Source organism: Calypte anna, chromosome 1 (genome assembly GCF_003957555.1).
Source record: "Calypte anna isolate BGI_N300 chromosome 1, bCalAnn1_v1.p, whole genome shotgun sequence".
In the NCBI taxonomy this organism is placed as follows: domain Eukaryota; kingdom Metazoa; phylum Chordata; class Aves; order Apodiformes; family Trochilidae; genus Calypte; species Calypte anna.
This window is the reverse complement of record NC_044244.1, coordinates 163,723,438-163,742,010: the sequence shown is the minus strand read 5'-3', so window position 1 is coordinate 163,742,010 and position 18,573 is coordinate 163,723,438. Positions and strand designations below refer to the sequence as shown.

General features: G+C 35.0%; 1 protein-coding gene across 1 annotated transcript in view; it reads right to left on the bottom strand.

Annotated features, from left to right (window-relative positions):
* DIAPH3 (diaphanous related formin 3) overlaps positions 1-18,573 on the bottom strand; it is a 211,428-nt gene that overhangs the window by 178,858 nt on the left and 13,997 nt on the right. Inside the window, exons 3-4 of the mRNA XM_030453061.1 lie at positions 7,814-7,987; positions 2,754-2,858 (exon numbers count right to left, since the gene is read on the bottom strand). Coding sequence (XP_030308921.1) covers positions 2,754-2,858; positions 7,814-7,987 — 279 coding nt within the window. The remainder of the gene's footprint in view (positions 1-2,753; positions 2,859-7,813; positions 7,988-18,573) is intronic.

Sequence of the window (18,573 nt, the reverse complement as noted above, 5' to 3'; positions counted from 1 at the left end):
AGGTCAAAATTGGGTATTTCTAATCTCAAATGATCATAATACATAAAATCATCTTCAAAATCACTGAGAATTCACTGGACATGATCATCTCTAACAATGAACAGAACCACTTTACTTTTGGCACATGAGAATTCAGTCATGTAATAGCCTCTAGAGAAAACTGTTGTTCTTTTCCCGACTTCCTGATAAATAAAACATGACACCACAGCAGAAATTTAATTCTAGATTTCAAAGCCATGTTGCTTTAAACAATACATAGTACACAACTCTAAGATAACGTTCTTATAGGAAGAAAGAAGGCTTCATCTAAATACTATACACTACAGGAAAACAAGAAAGTACAGGCAGAATACCCTGAAGTACTTGAGCAGAATTATTTCAAGCACACAAACACACTGATCATTCAAATTTTCAGTACATACTATTAGTATACCAAACTCCAAGACTGTTTACTCTTAGCAATTCTTGTAAAGTGAACATGTTATAAAGAGTGGTAACAACAGCATACTTGCAGATAAACATATGCAGACGTATAGCCAGAAGTGTGCTTTCAGATCACTATTTAAAAAGTTTCTAAAGAGGCTTAAAAGTCTCTCTAGGGAGGATTGAAATGATGAGCGTTGGATGATGCATGTCAGTAGAACTCCCATTAGTTTTAAGTAACTTTAAGTCTTGAAGTGATGGATTCATTCTAAACATTTCATGCATACGCAGAGGTAGATCACAGTATCCTATACATAAATAAGCACCTGAACATAGCCCTGCATATTTTCTAGATGCATCAGTAAGAGAGATGTGCTTTATGAATATAAGAAAGGAGTTCTGAATGTCTAAGAAACAGAAACCCTGACACTGAGGTCAGTAGCGAAGCTTTGACTATAGTGGAGGCCACTCTGATTACCAGAGGCTATTTCATTTTCATTGATTTTGATTGGAGGCACATCCTCTCTTCTTCATTTTAACAGTTTTCACAATAAGTGTTTTAAATGAAACCTGCTCAGTACTTCGCTTAGCAGTTGCAAATGAGGATATTTGTTGTAACTCAACTATAAGCTTAACAAGCTATAGCTTATTACTTGTTTCCTTAAAATTTGAAACGGATGAACTAGTGAAAGATGTTACAGCAGTACAAATCAAGAGACTTGAGATGATAGTTGTATGTAACACTCAGGTGCTACACAGCACTTTAGCTCTTCTGAAAAAAGCATGGCACTTATCAACTCAAGATACACCAAAATTTAGCAAAGAACCCTGGGAATGCAGTGCACTATTCTTCCTAAGCTGAGAAAGCACTTGGTAAAGTCCAGTGTATTCAAAGCATGAAAGAGCATGCCAGGAACAAAGTGTTTGCAAGGGTGAGTGAAAAAAAAAAAGACAATAACATGTGAGAACAATTTTTCCACCACTACTCTACCTTGAATGCCTGCTTTGGGCAGACTGCAAGAAGCTCCATTGCAAAAAACCAAGTGAGATGACAACCAAAGACAGAATGGCACTCAGAAAGAAGAATCAGTGAAACCTACTCTGCCATAGATTTCCGTTCTTTGAAAGCATCAAGTGCTAGGAATTAAAGAGCTAATATGGAGAACTTTCAATGATAAGATTCCAGCAAGAGATGCAGATGCAGCAACTCTGCACAGGCAGTCATGACTTTTAGATCAAACAACAGAGGTTTTAGAATGCATGTATAGGCTTAGGGGTATCAACATCACATAAACCTAGACATGCTGTTTGGGCTGAGAATCTTCAGAACTCTGAAAGATTTACTAGCCCTGTTTCCTGTTTTCCCATTAAAGAAGTAAAGAAAAAAAAAAAAAAAGAAAAAAAAAGGCTAGGCCTCCTAATCTTCCATTACTAAGGAATTTCTATAGCATGAAAGGACTAGTAGGTTTGATAAGCTCATCTTAAATAAAACAATCTCCAGACAATTCAGTCCTGCACTAGCCCTCTACCTTTCCAAAAGTGCTAAAGCATTATGCTAATTAGGTACATAATTTAAAATAGAAAATAAGATAATTCCTCATTTTAATTACTATATTTAATGTCTTCTTTTATCAGTCTTCAGTTTTAATTACATATGGGCAATTTTTAATTATATCTCTACATGTATGGCAAAGAGAGAGTAAAAGAATCAAATATATAAATTCTAAAATAATCAAAAAGCCTGAGGATGATATTAGCACCTCAGAATTTATCACTGGAGTCAGTCCCCACTTTGGAAAAACTAGAGTAACTTTTTTTATGAAAATTTAATCCTTAAACTCTTTGCACAACTCCTTGCACTTTTCTAAAACAACCAGGAATTATCTCAATACGTAATAGACACTAATTATTTTCATAGGCAGCACTTTCATTATCAGCTACAACATAGTATCACAACATAAAATCTGACTGAAGTATGAAAAAGACTAATAAGTTAAGGAGGTCTTCTTGAACAGTGCTAGAAAATAAAAAAAGTTCACACCAAACTTTTCCATGAAGTCTTCTGCAGAATCTTCCAGTCTCCACTAATGGTCTCCACCTTTACCAAAAAGAAATACTATTCTGTGTACAGAAGACACATCTCAATTACTAGTGAACATCTTTCATTGCAGCTTGTAAAATAATGATATTGAGCCCTTTAAAAACATTTACATACATAATAAACAGAATTTAGTCAAAAGCAGAATGTAACACATGTCACTTTTTCACGCAAATAGGACACAATCTAAGCATTAAGTCATTCTTGGTGTACCTCAGAGAAATTTACTTACAGACTTCGATGCAGTACTAATATATTGCATCACCATTTCTTTTTTGGTATTAAAATCCTTTTCTCTCAAGGGCATCTTCTTGTCTTCATTCAAGTTCATATCCTCCTAGAATGGGAGGAAAACAATTTTAAATGTCACCCAGCAACACAGATAACTATAAAGAACTGATTTTAAAAAATAAATACACAAAAATATGAACTTTAGAAGCTGAATGCTATTAGACAAACAATTATTCTTAAGTTAGATGTTACTCAGAACCATGAAAATCTTTATCCATCTTCCCTAGCAACTCAGACTGAAGAAACACAACTATGTCAGGTTACAAGTGTGTCACAACCATTACTATGGTAATCTCTTCTTAGAAAATACCTACAGTTTCATATATACACAAAATAAAACTACAGAAAAGCATTATTTATCACATCCTAAAACACTTGTAGTTGTACTTAAAGCTTAGAAAGATCTTTTTAATTATATATCCATTTGTTTGATAATTCTGTTCCTCAGTTACCAAATACTTAATCCTGGACAGTGGAATTTGCTTAGCTTTGAGAGTAACTCACAAAATAATACACATTTTAGCAATAGGTAGGGCCCAAATACTTGATTATTTGATCCATTAAATCAACAGCTTCAACTGTTAACAAAACTGCATTGTAATTCTTTCATTCGAACATAAATCCGGAGGTCAAAAGAACAGGTGCAGAGCCACATTCAAAGCCACACAGCAGCTGTTCACTGACATTTCTGACACAGGGACTTCTACAGTTCCAGTCTACAAATGCTCTAATCATTATAATCAGTTCCACATCTGTGAGAAATTACTTCTATCATGCTGAAGATTACAAAAAACCCTAAGAAATAATGAAATAATTCAGATACACACACATACGAGTACATACATCATTCCTATGGTCACTCAAAATGAGCAAGAATTACTGCAGTTATTTTCAGCTGAGACTCACAAGATTAATTCCCAACAGCTTTGGCAGGAGCAGTGCTACAGAAAAAAATGTGCGTAACCATCTTGATATCAAAGCTATTTCACCTAGTCAGAAATCAAAGACAAACAGCAACTAAATTTATAACCTTATAATTTTAAGAAAAAAAAAACCTAGAGGCAAAAATTCAATTCTACACTGAATCTGAAGTTTCCTTGTCTTCTGTAGTTTTCATATTGAATAGGACAGAACCAAGTACAGTTCCCAGAAATATTTAGAATTATGTATAAATCCAAGCTCTGATAAGACATTACAAAAAATGTTTGACTCCTTAAGTTGAACTTCTTCAAATTAAGGAAATATTGTGTAGATTCTGGATTTTTGGCCCCACAAATGTTACTGGTTTCTTTCCTTAAGGACTGAAAAAAAATTCTGCATTTAAGTTTAGTATGAATTTACATTATTACTTGTTGCTTATTAATATGCCATTCATAATTTTATTATTTTTATACTATGATATTTGTATATTGGATCATATATATACATTATATTATTATTTTATACTTTTAAGTATCAAATAACTACAGGGTGCACGTTTTAAAAAGTTCTTTCATTTAAGCAATACTAATAGTCTCTTGCCTCCTTGGCATCTAGCTTGTATACTGGCATTACTTTCTACATGTAAAAGTAAATGCAAAAGAACTTTGTCTATGCAAGCTGAAAGATAGGAGGCCACACAGATTCCAGTTGCTGCTCTTCAAAATACTGCACTCCTTTAACTACAAAATTCACAGATAAAACTTTTTCCTTATATCCAAATCAAAATTCAAGAAGTGCATAAGGATATCCCTGAATATTTTGCAATATACTAAATCAAATGTCAGGGACATTATTTTGAAAGGGTATCCTGCATTTTTCCAGCTTTTTTTGGATGAAAGCAAAACAAGAAACTGGTATGATTTATTTCATGATGGAAAACCTCATGTGATCTAAAAATGCAACGTGTACTCAAATATCTATATTGAAATTAAAAAAAAACCAAAACATGCTTAAATGCACATACATTAAAAATGTTGTTGGAGTAACCTATTATATAAGAAGATATCATTTTCTCTCAAAACACATAAAAAAGTGGAAGATTTTTTTTGTGTGTGTAAACAACATTTAGAAAAAAGGTGGAAAATAGTTACTTGCCTATATCAAAGCTTACAAAAGTCACTGTAGCTTTTAGATAAAAAAGAATATGATGATCAATCCCAAGAAGTAGCATCTTTATTATTTCAAAATTAAACCCCTTAAGTAATCACATGCTCAAAGAAAAAGTATGTGGAGGATCTTAAGCAGGCTCTTAAATTGTCAGGTAGAAACCTAAATATTGAAATAAATTTCATAACGCATAAATCAAACTATTTTAATTAGTTAATCACACATTTATCCATGGATAATTGTACTAGCCAGTACTTCTACAATTCATCAATAAATTCTGACACTGATATATGGTTTTGGACATAAAGATTTGGCGACTGGTAAAAGGAATTTAAAATCAGAACAGGTAAGGGAGTTCCTTTCAATTTACTTCTTTAAATACTTTTTCAGTAAACTCTTCTATAGAAGAATTTCTCCATGTCTTTCTCCATGTTTTCTGAGAAGTATCATATGTTCACAATCTTGCCAGCAATATATGACAGTTTGGGTGTTTTTTTGTAACAATATTGAAATGCATATATATCCTACCTAAGGTGGGTGGAAAACATACACACACAAAAACAACAGAATGGCTTTTCACATTAGCCTGCAGCTTTTCACTTCTTTCATGCTTGCTCTTTTAAGTTTTCTGAAAAATAACTTCTGAACTTAAATAAAGAAACAAACAGCTTACTTTTTCTGCAAAAATGTCTTCTAATCACATTTTAAAAAAACCCAAACACAGCAAAGCAAAAAAAGCACAGAATTAATGAACTTATCAGTACAAATTACATTTTTTATTCATTCTGTCTGCAGTAAAAATTATTTTTTGTTGTTTTTTATAAATGAAACATCATTAAAGTAACAGATTCATAAGAAGTATTCTGTGGTACAACTGGAACTCCAGATGTGGCTTAGTTTATAAAATAGTTCACCTCCATTCTTGTATTTCCTTCTACATTATTTAAAGTTACTCCACAGGTGAGCAATACCTGTCTCAAAAATAAGAGTATGCCATTTCACATGGATATTTTCTTAATAGCAGTAACAAAAATGAAAGGAACTAATCATCAGGTAATTATTAGCTTTAACTGTCTGGTTTTACGAGCTCTTTCATAATTTTTGTCACATGGGTTGTTACCACTGCATAAAAGACTGGGATAGGAAGCAATATGCACCCAGGAAAACCCAAAACATAATACAACACAATCAGTGAAATTTCAGAATTTAGAAACTGCTCCCTTCAGTACTAGCTGATAGACTATTTTTATTTTGTCCAGAATTAGCTCTAAAAGCTCAGTTACACCATTGAAATTGTTCACCACTCCTCTCCCTCAAATCATTTAATTTGATCAGAACAGCAAAGTAGAGGCTACATTATATAATTAGCTATGTAATCTGCTGTGACTAAACTAGCTTTATTCCAGTCCATTCAAGCATGAATAATCTGAAGAATCTTTTCTGTATTCATGTTTTAGCTAAAGTAACACTGATAAAATAGTTTATCAAAGACAGTTTAAGTGCTTTGTTATTCAAGAAAACTAGGAAAGCATTCAAATTATCCAGGATGTCATCACTACTTAACCTATTTTTTCAAAGTAGTTACAAAACTGGAATTAATTGCTTCAGGATCTATGGATACAAGATTTCCTCTTTATCTAGACAGTGTAGTAGGTTTCTGAGGACAAAGAGTAGTAGTTTTCTGAAAATTTATTAAAAGTTTCTACTTTTTATGGCATAATCTCAGCATCACACACTATCCTATACAGAATCTCTGTAGAATGGTAGAGAAATGCTACCTACACTCACATACTGGGGGAGGGGGCATGGGGATGGGGTAGGGGGGAAAGAAGGCATAGCTTCAGGTTTTATACAATATTCTACCATTTCCTAACATATGAGCAACTAACATTCACGGTGAGGTTTCTTAACAGAAGTAAGTGATCCCAGGTGAAGAGATATACCAAGTAAAATGGACCCTATGAGAACAACAAGTACAAATACAGAAGTTGGTAACACAGTATATTAGTCCTCCATCCTCCCCTTCATCATCTTAACCAGGAAAATCTAGAATCCTATCTCTCAGTCATAGCTCTCAACAGCTCAACAAAACCACCTTCAAAACTAAACAAAACAAAAATTATTGAGTATGAGGAATTCCATAAAAGCATTTTTCTTATAGCGCATGTAATTTCCTCCACATCCCAGCTGCTGGTAGTTCCTTTGTGTTTCAAGAGTTACTTGTTACTTGCTGTGAGGCAGAGAAAGAAATAGTAATGTCAGAATCAACCTCCTTGACAGTGTCTTCTTGTGCTCCTCATATTGCTGTTACTCTCTTCTCTCATGGCCATGCCATCTTTCATTTTCAACTGTCCATAATGCCGCCATCATCATGAAAGAAAACCAACCTACACTGAGATAGTATCAATGCTACATAATCTTTCTAGCAACTAACTGCTCCTTTGCAGCACCATAACAATGACAGCTAAGGAACAATCAAATTTGAGATTGCAGGCTGCAAACAAATGCTGCTTTGGAAGCAAGAACCTTAAGCCTCTTCTGGTCAAGAGTGAAATGGCATATATGCTCAGAACAAAATCCCTCTGTGGCAGTCAAAGGCATAAAATCCATTTTTAAAAGCAAGCAGGGTTCCCCATTCTTGTTGCTACTCAAAATCTGTTGTATAATCTCATTTCTAATGATCAGAAACCTTTAGTTTCCATTTTAAATGCGTTTGGAGCAACATCTTGTCAAAATAATTCAAAGACATCAGCCCTCTGAGAAACACCCTAATTATGGAAACCACATAATTACAATTCACCATGACCACAATATTAATAATTCAGGTAAATATCAGAACATATGCATAAAAGAAGGCTTCACTGGACAATTAGCCATGTTGTCATTCTTTAAGAAAATCTACATGAGACTTACCATCATTTTTTCAAAGAGTGCTATGATTTCTCTTTCTGACAGGGGTTTTGGTGCAAAATCCTCTGCATCCATAGATGTAGATGACCAATCCGTAGAATGGGACTGTTTTGTATGCAGCAGAGCAGGTCTTTCCTTTTTACTTCCTGGAATTCTTAGACTGGCAAATCTATCCAACTGAAAAGAGAATAAGATAAGGTATCACTTACTGTTTCTCTTTTATGTAACCCTAATGAAGATGGGTGTTCTCGGAAGATAAATATTGTTATTTTTCTGTGGTAATTTGCCTGTTATTTACTTGTCTTACTTTAAAGGTTTTCCCTAAAGATCTACATAAAGGTCTACAAATGCCTTAGCATTTGGGTTAACAGACCAGAATTCCATTACATTATGAAGAAATCATGCAGAACATGAGAATTTTTTTGAAAGTTTGGAGAAAAAGATATCTACAAAATGAGTTTATGAGGGTTCTTCCCAACATTACATGTAGAATATGAGAAAGCAGGCCTATTTACTAGAAGAATAGTATTAAAATGCCTTTTGTTACTCTGAAACATCTGTTCTCCTGACATGGTAATAGAATACACAGATACACCAAGAAAATATTTCTTATTTAGAGACAAGTGAGCGTAACTAAGACATTGTTCCTTTTTTTTTTTTTTATTATGTTATCCAGAACTTAGTGCCTTTCTATGCTCCAATTATTTAGAAACTAATTTAAGAGAAGCATAAAAATCAAGAGCTTCTTTATCAAAGTGAAAAAATAAAATATACCTATAGTTTCATGAATAATCCTTAGGATTCTCAGCAACACAAGACAATCGCTCTGACTTTCCCCTTTCAAAAGCCAGAAAAAATTCACTGGCAAAGTGGTTTGGGTTTTGGTTTGTTGGGTTTGTGTTATTTTTTATTAGCTTTTCAATAAGTACTTACTAAATTAAACTCTAAACTTCTTCATTGTTAGAGTTTGTGCTTTTTAATGTATATGGACAAAGACCAACAGAACACAAAAGCAACTGCCACACTCAATGAGATTCACTACATCTTAATCAGTTCTATAAGCAGCCTTCTGAACAGATGTGAGCAGCACTATTAGAACTGTCAACACAGAAAAAAAATTTGCAGGTGGACTTGATACATAAGAAATTTTGGACAAGATTTCAACCATATCAATAGACTCACATCTTTGAAATGCTTTGCAAAAAATTCTGAGGCTTCAATAAATATTGAAGATAAGTACCTTCAAATATCACTTAATAAGTACATCACAGTTACCAAATTCAATGAACAGTAAACTTATTATAGCATCCATGGGATTAAGATCAAAGAGTGCAAATAAAATTAGTAGCAAAAATGTTGTACAAAATGTTGTGCTCCAGTCAGAGCAAAAATTGACTATTAAACATTCATAAAGAAAGGTGTAGAGGAAAACCAGAAAGACTTTATTTCTTCCTGTTGAAAACTGAAAAGGAACAGTTTTTGAAATGCAGAAATAGATTGTAAGCCACTTGCATACAAACAGTTGTAAAACATGCAAAAGCAGAAAATTATTATAGCATAAACTTAAAAGAGCTCAGCATGGATGATAGAGCCCTTATGTGTCCTATGAAACTAGCAGGGAATGAGGAAAGTACTCTCTACAGGAATAATTAATTACATAGAAAAGACCTAGGAAGAAAAAGAATTCAACAAAAGCAAAAGGTAGGGCAACATCATTGGAAGTGAAGTATAGAGTCATTAGTGGCAAAAACCATCTTGCATCTTGACCAGACAGCAATATTCCCTCCTGTTCTTAATATCAAAAGTCTATGGCAAGCATGGAGGGATGAAGCCAGATTGCAAACTACAATGACTAGACTGGAAACAAAAAAAAACCAAAATAAAAGTCACACTACATGAGACTTTTTACTCAAACAGTATCTTTCAAAGTATTGATGAAAGGCATCATGCCTGCTCCAAAGAATGAGATAGCCAACAGCTTCTCCGTGAAGGTTCATATGCAAAACCTAAGAAATAAACTATTATGTCCTAAGTCTTCATATGTATACTTGAAGCAGGGATAGAGAGACGACACTTTAGCTGAAAATAACAGATTTCAGACTGTGATTCAACAGCGAACTGACTAAATTAGGCTTGAGAAGTGTGCTCTTCATGCCTTATCCATCTCTTCTGAAAAATCTCAGCTCCTTCCTTACAGTCTGTTTCCCAAGTGCTCCCTTTTCCTTCCCGTGCGCCACACTGCAGAAGCAACATCAGCTTTCTGCTATGAAGTACCCCATGAAGCCCCAGAGCTGCTGTTGCTCCACACTAAGAACAGGAAGCAGCAATTTAGCAATGAGAGCCAACTCGTCCTTGGAAAAAAAAAAGTCATTTCCTTTCATTTGTTCATATTTTTAGGTTAGTCTGTGTATCCCTTTAAATGTTAGACAGTGTGGTAGATGTTCTTCAACATTACAGATTAGGCCATAATATACATATACTCTGTGTTCACCAAATCCTATCCCACATGTGCTAGAGGAGGGAAGCATGCTCTTGGGGTGCATTTTCATCAGGTAGAACATGTAAGACAAGGTGAGAGACTAGGATTTAAACATGTGTCAAACAAATTACTTGAAACAATATGAAGCAATGCAGCCTAAAAACAGGATTTCCATAGATTAAAAAAGGAAATTCACAAGATCTGCAGAGCAGTACATTGTGAGTATCCTACACATATTTTTCTTTTGAATTATACACCAATAGTGCTTAACATGTTTCAGTATTCCATACATGAGAATAATTTAATGGTCCACATAAAGCATCATATGGAAAGAACAGAAACTTCATTGTTTGATTGTAATTAAATTGACAACTGATGCTGCTGGTGATCCAAGTACATAGAGGAAATAGCAAAAATAGAGTTCAATAATCTTCCACATTACATTAAAAACATTTTAAATCAGGTTAACCAATGGAGAATATCTAAAGTAAGCTTTGATGTAAAGCAACACTATAGTTTAAAGCAGGTTTTATCTTTTATATTTTTTAAAGATTTCTGCCTTTTATGTGTTTATATTAGCAATAAATGCATACAGACTCGTACAGGAACAGTGCTTTAGGCCAATGATGTTCTGAAAGGGACAAACCTTTCCCTTAAAGTCTTTGTAAAGCCAACATTAAAATTAAGTAAATAATAAACAGCATTTCTTACAGTCTTGATAGAAAGTATTTCCACAGTAATTTTGCCAAACTAGTATCTTGTTTGATGCACTGATGGAACTCAGAGTATTAAGAGTTCAAAGAATAAAATTAAATACAACTGTCCATTCAAAGGAGAAAGCTAGAAGCTTTTTAATACACTAAACAAAAACATGATAGGGAATCTCTAACCAGCTTATTAATTCAAACAACAATGTATTCTTCTCATCGTAGCCCACTGTTACTGAAGATGAGGAAAACTGTATTTCAGATACATAATCGAAAAAGAAACAGTTATAAAATAATTAAATACTGACTACAGAAAGACTACAGAAATATTAATACTCTATTCTATATTAAAAAAAAAGGGGGGGGGGGAAGGGTGCTGCCCATGCAACCACAGCAGAGCTGCATTTTGGTCTGAATTTTAAAAGTAATGTGGTATTAGAAGGAGAACTGAAAGCTACTGAAAAGAAAAACCACTGACGATAGGAAGAGTTTCCTATTCAAAGGTAAGCATAATCTTAGAAATAATGCAGATACACTGCTATTTTGTTAGCAAAAAAACCCTGAGACAGTCGTAAGTCTTTTGATTAAAAGGCAGGAGTTTTGGTCTGGCTAGTTTTGAGTTTCTTCAAGGTGGAACAATAGAAGATAAGGAGGGGAAAGATAACAAAAAATTAACTAGGACCACAGAGAAGCTATTACAGATATAATTCATGCAGTTCTCCTTCCTAAGACAAGATTCCCCAGAATAATAGGAATGAGGAGTCTTTTCTCATAAACTTGAATATAAAGCAGTGAGTTCTTTGCACATTTTTTAGCTTTTATGTCTTTATGCCTCCTACCACAAGATACCAGAATATCTATAAAGCAGCACATATTATTTTGGTAGTTCACATTCTCCAAGAGACAAAAAAATAAAGGCAGCTGAGACAAAATCTTCATGTCAGAACTGAACCATAGTGAAAAGTAAACCATTGTCAACACTTTAATATGTTATAATGAGACTGCTTTTCACTAGCATTTTATATCTACCAACCTGAAGATTCTCAGGGAGCCTCGGTAGAAAGAAACTCTACTATTATGGCCCCCTTGCACCATAGTAGCCTAAAACTGTCCTATGGTTTCTTCTACTGCTCTGCTCCATAACAAAGTTAAGCAAAACTGCAGCTCCAGAAGTATGGCAACCATCCCTACTGACAAGCTCTAGGACTACATGAGGTGCAAATCAAGTTACTGTATGTATACAGTAGCAGTGCTGACAGTATCTGCACAGGGACAAGTTTGTCTCAGTAATCACATGGCAGACAAGATATGTGAGTCAATGTTGGAGTCTCATATGACTTTAAGTATATAAAACTTCACACAGTAACAGAAAGATCTGAGCTCTGCCTTTTACTACTAATAACACAGGAAAATATGACTGTTCATTTTAAGGCTGATATCAGAGTAATATTCAAATCCCAATGGGATTTAATTTTAATGAATATTTTTAAACACAGCCACATTAAAGAAATTACTTGAAAGAAAGCAACTAACACAGCTATCAAATTTTTTTTCAATGTTCATTATCTGCATGAAGGACAAAAATGAAAGGAGATGCATGCAGTGGGATCAAGACTAAAGAAAAGGACTGTCATCTCAAGGCAACGTTATAAAAAGCCCATCTGCACACAAACAAAAAGCACAGAAAGACAATGGTGGGTAGTGGAATCCAAATACTTTCCCTCAACTCATCACAGGATCCATTAGCCCATCAAAGGCTTATCTCCACAAGCCAAAAGGAAATCTGGAGGAACAACAGCATACTGGAGTAACCCAAGTTATTGATTCAGAAAGGACATATGCCCAGGTTCATCACAGGGATATCCCAGCAAAACTTCTGCCCTATGGTCCAGGTCTGATACCACCCCCCATGTGTGAACATGACCAGCAACCAGGTAGTGAGCTTGTGAGCCTACCTAATGGAGGAATTCACATGGTACACATTTCCCACTAACAGTTCTTCATCCTCATCAGTCAAAGAGGGAACAAGATGACGCCCATGGTGGTGTTTGTGTTGATTGTTGTGGCCTGACACACATTACAAACATGAGGAAGCATGGTTTTGTGCATATGTCTACTGGGATTACATGCTCAGCCTTGCTACTGGTTTGACCTGCAGGGGGGCATGGAGCTACATCAGCCTCATCTCTGTTGTGCCACAGGATTCATTTTACCCTTTATATTTTCATTCCCTAACGGAATGAAAGATTTTGTCACACAGGACTCAGACATTCATTGCCAGTAAGATCAGATATTCTTAGCATAGGAACATTTTGTTCTACTGAATATACTAGAATCATTCATAGAGTCTCTCAGTTTGGAAAAGACTTAAGTTCATCAAGGACAAATAGGCTTAAAGCCCACAAACCTGCTACCAAGAGTTACACAATGATGTCCTTCACTGTTTGGAACCATTAAACAGTATTCTAAACATTCCTAAAAGCACAATACATAGTTCTAAGGACAGATATAATGGCAAGTGCAGATAAGCAGCATTCACCCATCCAGAGTTGATTTCCACCTTACTGTAAATTAGGTATCAGAATTTGAATTGCTGATAGCAAGAATAATATTTCTAAGAGCTAAAATGAACAACCATCACAGGACCAATGGCAAAGTTTTATATCATTCTTATTTCATAGGTTCTCTACTATTCCACTGAGAGACGAAGAAAGAAATTTATTCTATGTACACACCACAGACATGAAAATGTCACAGAGATTCAAAATACAAATCTTCTGGCTCATTCCACTTTCTAATCAGGTGCCTAGAAAGTTCATTTGTTTGTGCTCATTTTGATGTTAGTGAAGACTTCTTATACAACTCTCTGTAAGAGAATTTACACACTTGATAATGCAGGAATCAATGGATTAGTTATTGATAGACTTATTTCTGGCTCAACAGCTTATCAAGACATTACCTCCTAACAGACCTGCTATGCATGAAGGAGTGAAAGGCATTGTTTCCCTGACACCCTGCTTCACTCATCTCCTCCCATCCCCTTAATTAACACGAGATCACCTACATAAAAAAATTCCTCAAAAATAAAATCCAACACATACAAGGGTAAACGCATTCATGATCACTGAAAGAATTTCCTAGTTCTTCCAGTGCTTCACTCCAGGCTTGATTCAATGCCTTTCTCAGGAACAGAGGACAGCCAGTAATATGAGAATGGGACACCCAGGGAAAAACCTGATGGCATCAGCTAGTATTGAGGGAATAAGGCTTGCTAAGTGATTCAGAGAGGACCATCCATCTCTGAGCCTGTTAACAACTGGAGATCATGTTTAACACAAAACTGACATATGCAGGATGCCTTGTCAGCCAATAAATTCGGGATTACTATTATAAACACAGATGCTCTATTAAACACAGAGTTTTAATTGCTTTGAATCTGATCTAAATGTAAAAAATAAATGCAACAATAGATTCTCAGTCATATTTTACTTCCAGTTATTATTGTAGCTTTCAGAACTGCAGTCCTTACACTCAGTTTCTGGCTAACTGAGCAATTTAGATTGAAGGCGATTAACCATTTGAAGACAATAACTCCAAGAATAACCCAAACAGGAGAAAACAGTAATTTTCTGCAGAATGCTACTAACACTTCTGCTTTGCGCATCTTCCAGGAGCCAAAGTTCAATTGGCAGGTACAGCTGGTCTCAGGATCAAAGAGAGGAGATGGGTAGGAAATAAGGAAATTACTTAGCAGCAAATATTACTTACATCAAGGACAAAATATTACATCAGTTGAGTCTTATCTTTCTTTTCCATAACCAAACAGAAGCCCTTGGACTCAAACAGCCAAGGGAACAATAAGCAAAACACCAGGAAAAAAAAATACAGGTTTTTGTAGAACTTCCAACAGTGTTTAATGAGATTTTTACTGAGATAATTTGGACTATGTATGTTGGTATCAATGCAACTTGACTAACAGCAGCTGTTTATTGTATGCAGATGAGATTTGTAAAACAAGACTAAAAATTTATTTTTTACTTAGCATAGAAACCATTGTCCATACTTAGAGCAAAACCTTGCATACAGCACCTTGTAGGTGTCCAGAGTTAAAATTTACTATAAACACTATCCACATATTGAACCAGGAAGATTTTATCCAAAAAAAGGATGCTAACCATACTTAAAGTGGTGGACTTAATCCAGTATCTCACCAGTGGCTGAACAATTTAAATTTTGTTAAATACACAAGCATTATGAAGATAAGCTGTACTTCTTTATAAACACCATTTAGACTACATTTAATGCTGCAATTGGACAATTAAGAAAAAAAAAAACAAACAAAAAAAAACAGCTGTACCAAATTGGCAGGTAGCAGATGGATAGCTTTATGGAAGTTACTTTAGTAAGTGTCATAATCTAGAGCAAAAGAAGTTTAGAGCTGAAACCTTATCCTAAATCATGAAGAAATATCTTCAAATTCACAAAAAAACTTATCCTCATTCATGGTAGGCAGTAGCACAGTGTAATAGCTTTGCCATGGAAGATATGCTTCATGATATACCCAAAAGGAAACAAAGGACTAGACTGCCTTTGTCCACTTGGCTTCTCCCTTATTTTTCATTCTTGGAGGCAGGGCTTACCAGATCAAACATTTCATGCATATTCTGGACCCAAGTTAACATACAGACTCAACACTTGCACCCTACCACGTGGATCTGAGGTTTATGGCACTAGTTCTGTGAATCCTGTACTTTGGTTTAGCACAAAGAACAGCAATGCCTGAAAAATGTAAAGCACATAAGTCAAGTCATACAAAACTGTCTCACATTAAGGTTGAGGGCAGCAGATTTGATGCCCCTGAAACAAGAGTAAGAACCATTACTATACCTCTTCATAATTCATTTCTCCAGTTATACAAAGCTCATCAATCTACAGTGATTTCATAAGACAGAAATTATAAAGTATCCTCTGTTACTATCCCAAATCTCCATGCAAAACACCAGAATATTACTAGAGAGGAAAATCAACTTAAAGTTAAAAATTCTGCAAAGGATCCTGGACTTAGATATTTGTTTTCCTCACCAAATGAACAGTAAAACTTCTACTCAAGGTAAGTTCATGGAGCATATATCACTAGAGGATGCCATTGCAGTATGGCTAAATCTTTCTTCTAAAAGAGTAGGAAACCCAGTACCAGAGAAAATTCCTGACTACATGAAAAGTGCTGTTTGCTACAAACAAGGTATCACAATTTCTGATAACTCATTAGGAAGACAGTACTAAAGAATTGTTGTGGTTTAGCATTACTAGAAGAACAGAACAGTCTTCTTCCCTTCCCCACTCCCACTCTCATCAAGAAACACACATAGACATATACAGACCATCAAGAAACTAATGATGATAATTAAGCACATTTCATTAGGAGAGATATGATATGAAATGTGCAGGTATGAAAACCTTAATTTCCTGGCTAAAGGCATAAAGACAAGAGCATTGCATATAGCTTTGCTCTTTCTGTAGGTATCCTTCTTAATCTGCCTTAAAGATCTGTAGGACAAAAAGAACTGCCATCCTCAATACTCAAGTTCACATGTTTTTGCCTGCAATTTCTACATTCCGTAAATACAACTTCATATCTGGAAAATCCGCTCAAGTACTACAGCCAAAGCTCAATTTCCCAGACATTTTGCTTGTCACTTAATTAGAGAAGCCAACAGCTGAGTTGTGAAAGTCTGCTGTAACACCTTGATGTTGATATATGACAAAGAATTAGCAGAACACAAACAACAGAGGAAGGAAAAAGAATACAAAGTTGAATGTGGTGTTGGGGGATATGGGCTAGGGACGAACTTTGTAGAGTTGGGATAATGCTTGGACTCGCTGATCCAGAAAGATTCCATGATTCTTTTAATACATCCTATGTCTTAATTAAAAATTATTATTATTCTTAGGGGATGGAGAACACACAAGAGAATACTTCCGTCAGTTTATTTTAGTATCATTGGAATTAAAAGCAAACCACTATTTTTCCTCACCAGCAAAAAAACTTCACGGAGAGCAAAGAAGTTATTTCCAATGATTGTGAGTCAAAGAACTCTTAACATCTTTTTCCTTCTGGAACATCTAGAAGATTAAAAAAGCATATTCTTTCTTTGACAGTCTAATTGTTCTACAAAATTAACTTCTTACTATGTGAAAAAATTCCACTGGTAGCAGTAGAGCTTTTGGTAAGAGAAAGACTTGCATAAACCAAGATACACAGAAGAACCCCTTTCATTAGATGACTTTTTATTCCTAATATCCTCAATCTCCCAGAGATAATTTTACCTTTCTTGAAAGAAAAATCATGTAAGTAGTGGCAGAAAATTCAAAGTTACAAAGTTTAGGCCTAGACAGTCATTTCTTGAACATATCTCACTTTTTTATTACCTACCGGAAATTATATACCTTCTTATCTTCACAGCAGTTGCTATGAAATCAGTGAATATAATTTTATGTTAAAGAATTTTAGAATACATTTATTTTTTGTCTACATAAGATACCTTTCTTATAGTATTTTGCTAGCATACAGTTTTTAATCTTTATGAGCATTACAAACTATCTGTCAGAATGGGGAGCATAGAAAACAGGCTTGCTTCCACAGTGATCTCCTAGGTAGGTAATTTCACAGTTACCTATTTGCCATTTCTCTGTGGAATAAGAAAAAAAATTCCTATCCTCATCATTTGCATAAGGACAACGAGCTAGAAGAAGCATCTGTTGGTTGTACAACAAGACTGGGTGTTTCTGGGGATTTATTAGGGTAGTAAAGGCATTCATCACTAAAAGTACACAATTCATCAGCATCTTAGGAATAATACAGTACAATTTAAACACTGAAAAGTAGTCTAGATTTTAAACTCACAAAATGTTGCTAACTTACCAGAACAAAGCAGCAGAGAATAAGTGAATCCACAAACGATTGCCCACAAGAAAAGAAATAATATATTTTCTTTAATAGCTGAAAATCAAATTCTTTAAAATATTTATTTTTTATTCCTGACACACTATAATTTTCTCCCTTGTTGCAAAAGAAATTTCAATAAATTCATTGAAATAATCATAGAATGGTTTGGATTGAAAGAGACCTTAAAAATCATCTGGTTCCAACCCCCCTGCCATGGGCAGGGACATGTCCCACTAGATCAGGTTTCTCAAAGCTTAATCCAACCTGGCCTTGAACATATTCAGGGATGGGGCAGTTGCTGTCTCCCCTGGCAACCTGTGCCAGTGTCTCACCACCCTCATTACAGAATTTCTTCACAATGTCTAACCTAAATTTACCCTCTTCCACTTTAAAACTATTAACCTTCGTCCTATTGCTACATGCCCTTGGTAAATGTCCCTTCCCAGCTTTCCTGTAAGCCCCTTCAGGCACTGGAAAGCTGCTATAAGGTCTCCCCAGAGCCTTCTCTTCTCCAGGCTCAATCTCAACTCTCTCAACCTTCAAAGGAGAAGTGGTCCAGCCTTCTGATCATCTTTATGGATCTCCTTTGGACTCACTCCAACAGCTCCACGTGTTGGAGGGCTTCTAGTGC